At 44.5% G+C, this 13,373-nt stretch overlaps 1 protein-coding gene across 1 annotated transcript; it reads left to right on the top strand.

Moving 5' to 3' along the window:
• The first annotated feature begins 1,422 nt into the window (after nucleotides 1-1,422).
• On the top strand, nucleotides 1,423-10,487 carry KLF6 (KLF transcription factor 6). The gene is made up of 4 exons (XM_075082421.1): nucleotides 1,423-1,920; nucleotides 4,730-5,303; nucleotides 7,096-7,219; nucleotides 7,645-10,487. Exons 1-4 carry the CDS (start codon nucleotides 1,819-1,821, stop codon nucleotides 7,694-7,696), a joined length of 852 nt encoding a protein of 283 aa, XP_074938522.1. The 5' UTR covers nucleotides 1,423-1,818; the 3' UTR covers nucleotides 7,697-10,487.
• The last annotated feature ends 2,886 nt before the right edge of the window (nucleotides 10,488-13,373 follow it).

Genomic DNA, 13,373 nt, shown 5'->3' with positions numbered 1-13,373 from the left:
CATTGACTTTTCTAAACATGAAATAATGCTGTAATTGACCTCAAGCTTTTTTTTCACAGACACAGGAAAACCCAGCCACAAACACCAGTTGTTTATGGAGTTGCCATATTAATAGTTTCTGAGGGTCTAAGGGATGGAAAGTTAGACTGACATTTCACACCTGCGATCACCAGCTCACAGAACACAGGAGGCAGAAGAAACAAACATTAGATACTAGTGTTACCATCTGTAGGTAGCTAGCAACAGATGCAGAGAAAAGTGGGGAAATGGAAATAACAGAGTAGAGATTATGATGGAAACATCAGCGGAAAATTATGAGTCCTTTAATAACAGAAACACATTAGGAGTGTCTGTTCCTTGTACTGGACACTCATTTGGAAAGCTAACAAATACATTTTCTTAAATTATATGAAGACATCTGTATCATTGACTGGTCTACTCTTAAAAAAGCTGGTGCTCTGATACTGATGCGCAAAAAAAAATATCTGTACTTAGGTGGAAGCGGGCACCAAGAATGAACTTTTCCTGGAAAAGCGCTGTCCGAAGGTGCAGGCCAGGGTCCCCAGGGTAGCTGCGCGGCCGCAGCCCGGGGAGGAAAGATCTCCGTGCGGAGCCCCGTTACGACGATCAGCCTGTTCTGCTTCATGATCCAGCTCCCCCGCTGCAGGGTCCCCGAGGGGCTCGGCTGGCCCTTGGGAGACCAAGGGAAGTTAACTTTCTAGCCCTCCTGCTCCCCGGGAAGGGGCAACCCATGACGAAAGGAGACTACTTGTGGAGTGGGTGGATTTTGCCTCGAAGCCTTACGGGGAAGGTGCCGCGGGGAGGGATTCACCGGTACCCCCGCGCCGAGACAGAACACCCCGACACCGCCGAGGGCCCGGCCAGACCCCGCGGCTCCCGGCGCCGGGAGCGCTCTGCGGGGCGGCCCCGGGGGAGGTTTCTCCAGCCGGACAGTGCCGAGCCTCGTCTCCCCTCCGCCCCCTCGCAGCGGCCGCCTCACGGGGCGGGCGGCTCCGCAGCGCCCTCCGCGCCCGCCGCCGGCACCGCACCACAGCGCGGCGCCCCTCCCCCGCGCGCGGCCGCCGCGCGAGCGCACACCTCCCGCCCGGGAGGGAAAAAAAAAAAAAAAACGCAGCCGCTTCCCGGCCTTATATACCCTGCTAAAAATAGCCTGCCGCCGAGCTCGCCAATCAGGAGGGGGCGAATTTCGAATCGGGCCAATGGCGGGAGCCGTCACGGCCAGGCTCGGTCACGCCAGGAGGAGCCGCGATGCCTGCCGCGCGGCGATTGGGCGGCTCTGACATCATTGGCACGCGGGTCGCGGAGTGCGTGGCGGAGATTGGGCGGCGGCGGCAGGCGGCGTAATGGGATCACGCGGGGCGGGGGAGGGCGCGGGGGGCGGGGGCGGCGGCGCGGCCGGGCAGAGCTTTGAATAGGGAAGTTTTGCAGGGGGTTACATTTGCAGTCAGCGCCGTGTTTGCAAATATTGAGTCCGCTCCTGCGCAAGTGTCCTCCGCCGGCCGCGGGAGGGGAGAGCCGCCGCGGCCGCCTCGGGAGACGTCCTGCCTTGCTGTGCAATTAAACTTTGCATGAAACTTTGGGTCTTTTTTCCTCCCTAAGCTCCTCAAGGAATTAATACCTATCTCTCCATATACAAATATTTTTTTTTTTTTTTTCTTCTCTGGAGGAAGGGGGGGGGCTTGGAAACTGAGAGCAGAGGTTTGACACCCCCCCGCACACACCCCTCAACCCCTGCACATAAAGGAGGCATCTGTATTTTTGGTAACCAGCACTGACTTTGTTGTTGCAACTTGAGACATGGATGTTCTCCCAATGTGCAGCATCTTCCAGGAACTCCAGATTGTGCACGACACGGGTTACTTCTCAGCCTTGCCGTCCCTGGAGGAATATTGGCAACAGGTAAACGAGGATGTCGATGTTGTTGTTGTTGTCGGGGGTTTTTTAGAGCCGTATTAAAGGATGAGCGGATTAAAAAAAAAAAAAAAAAAGAATAAAAAAAAGCCCAAGTGTCAGCAAGGAGTTGGGGAGAACTATGCACAAATGCGTAGAGATGTTTTGGAGCAGGTGTTTCGGTGTTAAATAAGGCGGCTTCTTTTGGGGGAAGAGTCCCGAGGTGGATGTGAGGAGCGGCGCATCCCTCTCTCCTGACGCGCCGCCCGGCCCTGGGTGCGAGGGGCTGCCAGCCCGGCGGGGGCCCCTCCGCACCGCGGCGCGGAGCCCGGCGCTCCGCTGCCCCCCGCTCCACACCGAGTCCTGGCAAAAGTTTTGCGCTTGTACCGGGTCCAAACTCCACAGCTGGGTCTTGTCATCCGAGCTCCCTGCCTTGGCCGACGGCTGCTTTTCTCCCCTTGCTGTGGGCTTGGTTTTTTTATTATTATTTCTTTAATTTTCCTGGCGATGATGGGGGGAAAAACTCCAGGAGTGTGTGTACACATACGTACGCATATCTCTCTGTGTGCCTGTATATATATATATCTGTACATAATGTAGCTGTTTCCCAGCGCAGGGCGCTTTGCAGAGCCCGGGAGTTGTCAGTCATATGACAGCGATCCCCTGGTGCTAATTGCCTCGGTCGGGAAGGAGGAAGAACGGAGGCTTCTTCCCTTTAATGGACATATTTTGTTGCGCTTTTTCCCTTCCACCCCCCTCCCCGTTTCCCCCGCCGCTCACCCCGGCCCGAAGCGCGGCCGGCCGAGCGGCGGAGGTCTCGGGGCGCTGGCCCCGCTCCCCAGCCGGCGCGGCTCGGCCCGGCCCGGCCCGGCGACCAGAGCAAATACCTGCCGGCTTTGCAGGGGGAGGAAGGAGCCTTCTCCAGAAGGCTGTAATGCAAAGTGTTACAACCTTAGCATGCTTACTGATTGCATGCAATGCTTACCCCCCCCCCCCCTTCCCCTTTCCAAGAAGCTGCTTCAACAGGACGTGGTTGAAATGGAGCTAAGTAGTTTCCTTCAGGCTTTGGGTTTTTGGCGAAGGGCCAGCCCTCCTTCCCAGTAGCCTTCAGAGGCATTTAAACTCGGAGAGAGCTTCGCTCCGGTCCCCATTACTAATTACCTAATGAGGAATTTAAATTAGCTGGGAATATGAAAGTTTAAGAAAATCTTAGTAAATGCTTTTTTACGTGGAAAATCAATGCACTAGTGTGTTATCCCTGTCCAAACCTTTTTTTTGTTTTTAACGTGCATTGCAAGCCAGTTACCTAATTATAGACAAATACCTCAATAGTGTGTGCATCGGTGGGTTTGGTTTTGGGGCTGTTTGGGTTTTTTTTTCCTCCTATTTTTGCCCTCGCTGCTAGCCTGGCCGGAACATGTGACCCAGTTTACTTGAGCGGTGCTGAGGGAGAAAGGAGGCTGCTTCCATGGCAGCTCCGCTCTTGGACAGATGGGAAGGGGCTGTGAGGGGAATGTGTGGCATTTGGGATCGGGTTTTGCTACCGGGCTTGGAAGAGGTGATCTTGCTAAAATAAGTAGAGTTTGGTATGGAAACTTGGTGTGTCCATTTTCTGTGTAATGCTTCCATACAGATCGTTTCCTATAGTGCCAAGAATAATCCCCAAACATCAGCTTGTTGCCATAACAGTTCGTACCTTTTTTTTTTATTTATTTTTTTCTCTCTGAAAATGGCTAGAAAGTCAGCAGGGTGAATTGAAATTGAAAACCACAGCTTCACCCATTTAGGTTGGTTTGTTTTTTGTTTTGTTTCATTTCATGGAGTAGAGGGGAATGAGGTTGCGGGAGGGGGGGGTGGTAGGGGGGGAAGTTGTCCATGTACTGTTGCATGTATATTTGAACAGAGTACTTTCTTGGCAGATGGTCAGGGTTTTAAAAGGAAGTCTCCTTTGGCATTGCGTGAAAGAAAGAGAGAGATGACTCATACAGTTGCACTCTTGGCCAGTAGATAAAGTTCTTGTTCATTGTGGGACTCCCAGCAGAACCTCAGAGTAATTTCCCATTTTTCGTTTTATAGAACAGGACGTTTCTATTCTGGAACTTTTTTCTCCCCTCTCCTCTGTTGTTGAAGTGTCCCGTGTTCCTCCAAACACGCACGGGAGCAGTTGGAGTTATGTGGCATGCATGCCAGTACGCTTGGAAATGACATTCTTTGAAAGTCGAGTGTGCGGCGTTCTCAGGCACAGGAAATGGGAGGATGTCTGCTGCTCCATTGATGTCCCCAGAAGACAGGCCGGCAGCTCCGCAGCCATGCTGAAATGTGGCTTTGTTTTCTGACACAGCGTTTGGGTTTTAACTGCCTGTCAGAGCACATTGTGTTCAGTTGGGTCCTTTCAGCCTCATGTTTGTGTGAGGGAGATACAAAACAACTTGAAATTAGATGAGGCGCAAGAGCGAAGTGTAATTATTTGTTGTGGTTCTCTGTGGGCCTTTTCAACGTCAGCCTACTGAAAACACAGATTTTATGATGAGAGTGATGATAATTTGACTGAGTCATTAGAATGCTATTTTGGAAACCAAAGCTGACTTGCACCTTCAGCTGTGTTTGAACTCCCGCCCAGGTCTCAAAAACTGATTTCTTTTCATCATAACAGTCACCTAGTTACAGCTGGAAGAGCCTTTAATTTGTTTTGAACCTAGAAACCTCAAGTCAAACCTACTACAATCCTGCTTGCTTTTTTGAAGTATAAAATACAGTTGGGTTTATTTTTAAGCAAGCTTGTAACTTTTCTCTTTTTTCTTCCTTTTCTTTCACCTAGACATGTTTGGAGCTGGAACGGTATCTTCAAAGTGAGCCCTGTTACGTTTCTGCATCTGAAATCAAATTTGATAGCCAAGAGGATCTCTGGACCAAAATTATTCTGGCACGTGAGAAAAAGGAGGAATCTGAACTGAAGAGCACGTGTGTCCCAAAAGAGGACAATCTTACTAGTCAGAACTTAGAGACCAACAGTTTGAATTCTGATGTGAGCAGCGAATCTTCAGACAGCTCTGAGGAGCTCTCGCCCACGACAAAGTTTACCTCTGACCCTATAAGCGATGTTTTAGCCAGTTCAGGAAACTTGAGTTCGTCTGTCACTTCCACTCCCCCTTCATCTCCTGAGCTGAGCAAGGAGCCTTCTTCCCAGCTATGGAATTGTACGCCGGGTGAGTTGCATTCACCAGGGAAAATTCGTACCGGTACCGCTGGAAAGACTGCAGAAAAAGGTACACCCGCCAATGGTGACACCTCGCCAGATGGCAGAAGGCGTGTTCACAGGTGTCATTTTAACGGTTGCAGGAAAGTTTACACCAAAAGTTCACATCTGAAAGCACATCAGCGCACTCATACAGGTTAGTAACCCTATGCTTATTAAGAGTTGGCAAGTACTGTAGGGAATACCCCTGATGGTGGTGGTGTCACAGCGTTACACAATCACTGGGTGGGAGCCCAGGTTTGGAGAGATGATATAATAGTAGTAGAGTCGTACCAGCATGGACAACATCATTTCCTCATTCTCTTCATAAGCAAGCTGAAGCCAAGATGGTGGTAGATTAGGCCGCTGTCACAGCAAATAGGAGCCACTCGTGTAAACAGGCAATAGTTGGGAAGCTGCAGCAGAGTGCGGTCTTCAGGAGGAAAGGTCTAGCCAAAAGAGATGCTGGACCTTTGTTGACGTTCATTTCTAAAGCAGAAGCGAGCTGAGACTTCTGTGCAAAAAAAAAAAAAAGGAACGTCATATCCAAAAATTGGTCAGATCACTAAATACTGTAAGAGCTTGTTTTCAATGTTCGGTCTGCATTGAGTCCATTCCATCAGACATCCCAAGGCCTTGATTATATAAACTATAGCTTTTGCTGTAAATCATTTTAACATCTGTGTGTGTTATTGTTATCAGCACAATCTTGGAAAGCCACAGCGTGTTCTAGTCCTTCTAACATATCTGCCTAATTGGATTTACAAATGTATGATTTACTGCATAATTTCATCCCAAAATACTAAGCAACAGCATTTCATTGTTGCGGAACTTGAATTAAAAATAAGTCCTGTCTGTTACTGGGAAAGTAAGTGAGGAAAATAGACACTTCAGGGCTTTTATAAATATTTTATGGTTGAAGTAGCGTGCTGACTTGCTTGTTTGAGCGTTATTATTTGACATCTCTTTATGACAGCAGTTAGATATGTAGAGCTGCACCTTGGCTCAATAGTCATCACTTAACATGAGAAACTGGTCTGGTGTTTTTGGTGTACCAATCCAAAGGGCAACACGGGTTGGGTTGTTTTGGTGTCTTTGGTGGGGTTTTTTGTTTGTTTGGTTGGTTTGGGTTTTTTTCTCCCCCAAGATGTGGAAAGCAAATTCAAGGAAAAGATCCTATTTCGACTCATGAGCTCAGCATTTTGTGGCTTTTATGGGAAGTCTGAGCAAGCTTGGATGCTCCCATTGTCATGCAGTAGTCAGATAAAACAAGATTATTTCAAGAAGAAAGAACAACTTCCACTGAAACCGTGGCAGTTGAGCAGACATAAATAGCTGTCGGCCTCAGAAGTATTGCAGAACTGTTGTCCTGGTGCTGTCTGGCTGAGAACGTTCCTGTGAATGGAAGTGGTATTTCTTGAATGCTGAAATTGCAGTGTTCAAAGTGGTGTGCAGGCTTTTCCAAGAATATGTGGCTCAGCAGAAAGGAGGTTGCATGTTATGCAAATAAGTGAGTGACAGAGGACTTTGATGCAATACAGTGGCCTAATTGCATTTTGGAGCCTAGCTATGCTGTCTTTAATCACCTTTATGAGGTGAATGATACCTTGTGGGGCTAAGCCTGCCATAACAGATATACAGGAATGGTAGAAGGTTGGATTTCTTTGTTTCCTGTGAGCCTGTTTAATCAGTTTGCTGTTGTTTTTTTTTTTTTTTTTTAAATAAGAACGAGATTATTTGATGTGCTGTTGCAGCAAAATAGTTAAGTAGGAATCATGTGGATGAATTTTGCAAGTTGTCTTTGCCTACATGTTCTGAAGCATTCAGACAGGTTGAATAAAATTGGCTGTTTTAGGGGCTGGAGGAGGTTTACATTGAAAATGAATGGGATAGCACCTGTCTGTCTTTGAATGAAGTCATGACTAACGTGTGATCTGCTTTCTTTGCAGGGGAAAAGCCTTACAGATGTTCATGGGAAGGGTGTGAGTGGCGTTTTGCAAGAAGTGATGAATTAACCAGACACTTCAGAAAGCACACTGGTGCCAAGCCTTTTAAATGTAGTCACTGTGACAGGTATGTAACTGAAATGCAGCTTTTAAAATAGTTATTTTTGATGCTTGTTGGAAAGTGAGTCTAGGCTGCTTTTCACTTGTGGAGGAATCATTTGGCAGCTCAACTGTGTCTGGTATTTTTAAGGGATTACTGTATATTTAGACTGGGGAAAAAACCTTTTGTTTTACTAATCTTTGGGATGTGGTTTGTAGCCTGACATTGCAGTTGAGTGTTGAGTAGTCCTAGTGTTACCACCCATCTGCAGAGCTCCTGGGTGCCCACAGCCACCCTGAGTGCTCCTGTGTATCCAAGGAATGCCAAATCCCTCCTCAACCAGCTGTGTTTTGGAGTAGCAGAGCAAGGGTGGGGGGTGCCTCACCCATGCGTTCTGCATCATCCGTGCCACCATCTGTGGGCTAATACACAACCTGACTCTTGCCTTGCAGGTGTTTTTCCAGGTCTGACCACCTGGCCCTTCACATGAAGAGACACCTCTGAATGGGTCAAGAGGTGAATCCTGCGGGCTAAGAGGCGTCAAGGTTGAAGAGCCTTGACCGGAGGGATGCGTGTTCCAGCCAAAGCATGCCATTTTGCACCCTACCCAGTTGCCTCCAGGACCTCACTTCCTTGAAGGTCTTTTGAGGGCTAATAAGTCATGTAAGAAACGGCATAGCAACCATGGTGCGTGATGTTTGGGGTTTCCTGGACTCATACACTGGTATCTAACCTTCTGAGTGGCTCTTAAGCCTTTGCCGTGAGCATGTGCACTGAGAATGTTAATGATTGGGCGACTGTATGCGATGAGGATCTCTTGATGACTGTATGCTGAGGCACATTTTTTTTCTTGTGGTTGTTTTATAACTGTAAGAGAAAAAAAATAGTCTGAATGTCTTGTATGTGAGGAGTATCTCATGAGATGGGACGACCACCAATCATTTCCAAGGGGTGGGGGGAGGGGCGCCTGCACCTTTTTAGAGGAAAAACGGAGAGGGGAAAGGGGGGAATAAAAAGAGTCAGGATGCCAGAATGGAGATGGGGCATCTCCCCATTCCTGTGTGAGAGGAGCTTTAGGTGTCTGGTGCAGCTATTAAACGTGCAATGTGTCAAGTAGCTTGTTTTACTTGCTACAGAGCTCATTTGTAATCCATTGTATAAGCTGTGTATTTACAAATGTAACACAACTATAACTTTTCATTATAATACAAAGGTTATTGCATGGTTCTGGGGAACTATATGCTTTTCCATTCTTTAATCAGGACTGCAGTTTCGATTCCAGTTAAGAGCAGCTAAAATACAATTGGTCTAATGTTATATAATGTATGGAACATGAATAATTTTTTCTGTTGGGTGGATAAAACCACTATTGGTTAGAAACTGATTTTTCTCATGCAGCTAATTTTTCTCTTATTTATGCCTTGAGGACTAACTTCTGGTTTTCTAGCTGTTAATGCACTGTTGACCTTAATAATGGTGCCTTATGCAAGTGACCTTCTCTTGTAGGGGGTCTTATACAGGGGTATGGGTGATGCATGCTTTATTAAGGCTCTCTTTTCACCTGGCATTGTACTGTATCAAATGTATAATATGAGGGGAAAAAAAAAGGTTACTTCCAGGGTCCTCCTTCACAAAGACAAATATAGAGAAAAGTCGTTCATGTCAGTACAGTATTTGTTTAACTTAGACAATTTGACTGTGTTACAGTATAATGCATATGCCAATTGAATACCTGACCAGTTCTGCCACCTTGAGACTTTTTTTATATTGACCTTGCACAACAACTGTGTATATACACACCCCAACTGTACTTAATATGTCAAGTTTTCATACATATTAAAGATACAGAAGTATTAAAAGATGTATTTGCTTAAAAGGCACAAGTTTCACATCTATATGTCTAGCTATCTGTTGGTCATACAGAAAGAAACTATATTACTTTTTTTTTAAAAGTGGGCAGAAAAATAATTGTGTATGTATATTTGTGTGTACAGTCTGTGTATGTGTGTATATATATAGATAATATATAAATATTTTTTTTAAAAGGAAAAAAATTAGAACACATAGCTAGAAAATGCCACAGCCCATCAAAATATTCCCTCTCCCCCCCCAGCAATATGGTCATTAAGGAGACAAAGAAATGAAAGATACAGTTAATTAAAAACTAGCATTTTTAGAGGCTTTACCTTTAGCTTAATGGTATGCTAAAGGCTTTGTTGGCATTCAGTCCTTCACAGACTGCTGACTGTGTTTTGTAGTTATTAGGTTGTCTGGAATAGCGTATCTGTGGCCATTTAAGAATGATATGAACCCAATATTGGCATGCTAAAAGAATATTAGCTGTGTGCAGATGAGGTACACTCGGGTTTTGGCCTTCCAGGTTACTGGAGGACCTGTGAGTGAGCTAGTCGTTGTGGTGGTTGAGCTCTAATTTTACATAGTTCAGCTAAAATAAAGACTGTTTTTTCCTAGAGTAGAAATAGTCTGTCCAAAAGCAGTATTTTTTTTTTCAAACCAGCTCACTACAGTCAATGCAATGAAACACATGACCTGTTTCTTTTTCTATTTATTCTTGGTCTTGCTTACTATGCTAATATTTTGGTATATCTTCCTGGAAATGTATGTAGATAAGTGGTTTTAAAAAGAGTATATGCAAGTGATCTGGTTCTAAGGAACACACAGGCTTAAATCATTCTCATTTCATTTTTGGTTTAAATTGCCTGAAAATGCACTTTTTTTTTTTCTTCCCCAAACCAAACAAAATTTCCTAGAAAACAGATTTCTATTTAGGGTTAGGTTTTTGTTGTGTTTTTAACTCCTTGTTTGCATTGTTCTTGGCTTAGCCATAATTAGTAAACAAGAAAATAAACAAAAGCAAAACAAACAAACAAAACCAACCCCAAACAAAAAAAAAAATTAAACTTGCACTGGCTTGTCTCAGTTGTGAAATACCATCAGACTTGTGTGGATGGGGTGGGGCTGTGTGCCATATGTCAAATGCCTGTAATTTTCTTAATAAGCAAGTACATTTTGTTCAGGTGATAACTGAGCCTCAATCAAGCTGAAAAAATAAAAAAAAAACTTTTGCTTGAAATTTAAGAAGAAAAAGTTTCTATTAGTGAAATTTCTTTTTTTGTTTTTGAAGCACCCTATTATCTAAAGAATCTCTTTGTAAGATTTTTGTAAAAATTTTGTTTTACAAGATTTTATTTGAAATTGTTTTTTGCAAGATTGTTATATTTCTGTATGAATGTATTTTTTATTGGAATAACATAAAAAGAAATTCTTATCAGCATCACGTGTCTGGTTTCATCTTTCTCCTTTCTGACATCCTACACGCCAAACGATGTTGAACCGCTTTGCCTTGAGTCACCTGGTCGCAGGTACAAACACCTTTGGGTCAGGTTGCTTTGTGGAAGACAGGCCCTGATAAGAAAATAATTTTGGCAATAGAAACTAAAAGTTCTTCCATATCTGCAAAGCTGTTGTTGACTCGTCTTTTGTCTCAGTGGAATAAATAGTTAACACGATTGTTACTGCAAGACTGTACCTTTATTCCAAATGGTTTGTTCTGGAGAGGTGAATGCACGTAGGACAAGTTGTGCGTGTGGGAGAGGAAAGTCAGTGAGCATTTAAACTGAAGGAAAAAAAACAGAAAGGAGATGGCTGGGCTCGAGGCACCTGTTCTTAACTTCTACTGCAGAGTGTGGGCCTTTGAGCTGCCTGGTCCATGGGTAAGCAAGTCTGAAACCTTGAAGGTGCACTTGTGAGAAGGAACCATGTGAGACCTGCCTGCCCCAGATGTAGAGATTTGAGTCTGCTGTCGGACTGACCTGACCCACATGCGGATGGTGACCTTCAACCAGCCAAACACAAGCCTCTTTGAACTGCATTTTTTCAGAGCAATGTCTCTTCAAAGCATGCCTGGCGTGCACGTTGGCTTGGGACACATGCAGAACTTGTTTAATGGTGCCTTGTGGCTTCTGCTTCCCTCATACTGGTGTTAAAAATCCCTTAAGCATCAAGTAAAACCATTGTCAGAAATGGCAAATTTATATGCTGAGGAACTGGCTTTGAACCTGTGAATTCAGTTCACAGTAATTGAATGTTTCATGGTTTTAGATCAGAAATGGTCTAAAAATTAGGCAGACAAGAACTGAATCAATAAATACACGTTGAGGCGGAAGTAGTGTGGAGGAGAGACTCTTGCTGCCTACCTCACTTAACACTGCAGTGGGCTAATAAGTAGGTAATATGCCTATGTATAGGCAAGGAAGGCATGGCAACTTAAGTAAATACGTGATCTGCAATGAGAGGGATATATTAAATTTTACCACTGGTACATTATCTCATGCAACGAAACACAGATGCCTTCTGGGAAAATTAGTTACAGTTGCAATAGAAATAGAAAAGGCTACCAAGGTTTAGCGATTGTGACATTTTGCCTCCTCATCTGTATATGATGTAGAAATGGAAATATTTTTAAAGAACTGAGCTTGACCTTAGAGGTTCTCCACCCAAAATGTTCAATGGGTGTGTAATGCACAACAAGGATTGGCAAATTTTTGCCTGCTCATTGGGTGTGTGTCATCTAGGGCTGTGTCTTACCGTACCTCCTAAAAGAAAAAAAAAGCCCAATAACTCCATTATTAAGGATGTTCCTGAGATCCCACCCCTTTTTTTTTTTTTCCTCAGAGAGATTGTGCTGAAAAAACAGCAGTGTTCAGGAAGAAGAAAGGCTAGTGACAGAGCTATTGGGCAACAAGGAAACTACAAAGCAGAAAGCAATAGTCTTTTCAGGGTTAGTGCATTTCAACATGTGCATCTACTGCAGGATTACTTAATTCCAGATTTTGAAATGCAGAGCAGATGAGAAGGGATGTGAATTTGAGGGTGAAGAAGTCAGATGGCTTAGGTATGGTGCTGGATTAGTAGCCTCAGCAAGTTCCAACAACTTCAGCTGAGGTTAACAAGGTAACAATGAGGACAGAACCTGTGAACCAACATGTTAGCCCTCTGCTGCAAAGGTTAGCTATGGCATGTTTGTGCACTTAGGCACACTTATGTGCATGCAGAGGTCAAGATGAAACAGTTAAAATCCCAGAACAGAACCTGTTTGGGTGTTTGTTTTGGGTTTGTTTTTTTTTCCCCTCTTGGGAGTGAAAAATCCTGGCATACAAGTGGTCAGTGCAAGTAGGGTGTATTATGGCATATTATGGTTTACCGACGTATTTGAACAAGTGTGTATTATAAATACAGCATAACTTTGAAGTTCACAATAGACAAGGGATTGCATTTTCTTAAACTGGATGTTCATATTGTTTAGAAGTTACTGTGTCTCTCCCCTCTAACCGTATTACAATTTTTCACAAACTGAACCTAGAATTGTGCCTGTTAGAGCATGTTGAAGACAAGCTGTATTTTATTCTTCCCTCTTTAGTAGTCCTTCATGGTACCTGTGCCTTTGTGTCCATCTTTTGCTCCTTCCAGTCTTCTCAACTACTTGAGCATTTGCCCTTCATTTTCTTTAATTACACTGAAAGCTCTGAGGAAGTAAAACAACCTCGGTAAATCGTACAAATAGCAGCAGAAAATTACGAACACGGAGAAGGAAAAACGCTGTGGTGATTGTTTCAAAAAGGAGCTGAGTGTGATTTACGCAGCACCAAAGGAGTATGTGATCTTACATATTCACACAACAGGGAGAGACAACCTTTAGTAAGAGGGAAGCTCCATGGTCCATCCATTAGAGGTCTCCTTAACCTTGTATGGAGAGTGGAGTTAAGGTAGAATGAAACAATAAGGGGAGCTCTAACTGCACAAGGGGCTGGGGGGAGGGACACACAACACCGACAGGTAAAGAAGGTTTCCTCTCTGCCTTTTAAAGCATAAAGGGACCTGTATTTCCTCATTGTTCCTCCATTTTTCAGAAATTCCTTGGAGACAAAATGGCTCGGCTAGAAAATCTCTGCAATATTTCTTTCTCAAGCTTTTCCAGCTTTGCTTCCTCAGGTTTATAGAGTTGGTAACAACAGCAATACTCCAGTTCTTTATTTCTGGTGACAAGAGGTTACCGAGCAGCTCATACCTCCACAGAAGTCTGCCTGCTGTTGCTTCATCCCATGGGACTGTGTAGCTAAGAGGCATTAACAGGTACTTCTGAAATAAAGCCTCTGACATG

This window comes from Phalacrocorax aristotelis, chromosome 2 (genome assembly GCF_949628215.1).
Source record: "Phalacrocorax aristotelis chromosome 2, bGulAri2.1, whole genome shotgun sequence".
In the NCBI taxonomy this organism is placed as follows: Eukaryota; Metazoa; Chordata; class Aves; order Suliformes; family Phalacrocoracidae; genus Phalacrocorax; species Phalacrocorax aristotelis.
Note: the sequence above shows the minus strand (reverse complement) of the source record. Positions and strands in the feature narration are given on the sequence as shown.

Coding starts and splice junctions, on each gene's coding strand:
- KLF6 (XM_075082421.1), top strand. CDS start 1,819: ATGGATGTTCTCCCAATGTGCAGCATCTTCCAGGAACTCCAGATTGTG. Junction 5,304..7,095: donor ACATCAGCGCACTCATACAG/GTTAGTAACCCT, acceptor CTTTCTTTGCAG/GGGAAAAGCCTTACAGATGT. Junction 7,220..7,644: donor AAATGTAGTCACTGTGACAG/GTATGTAACTGA, acceptor CTTGCCTTGCAG/GTGTTTTTCCAGGTCTGACC.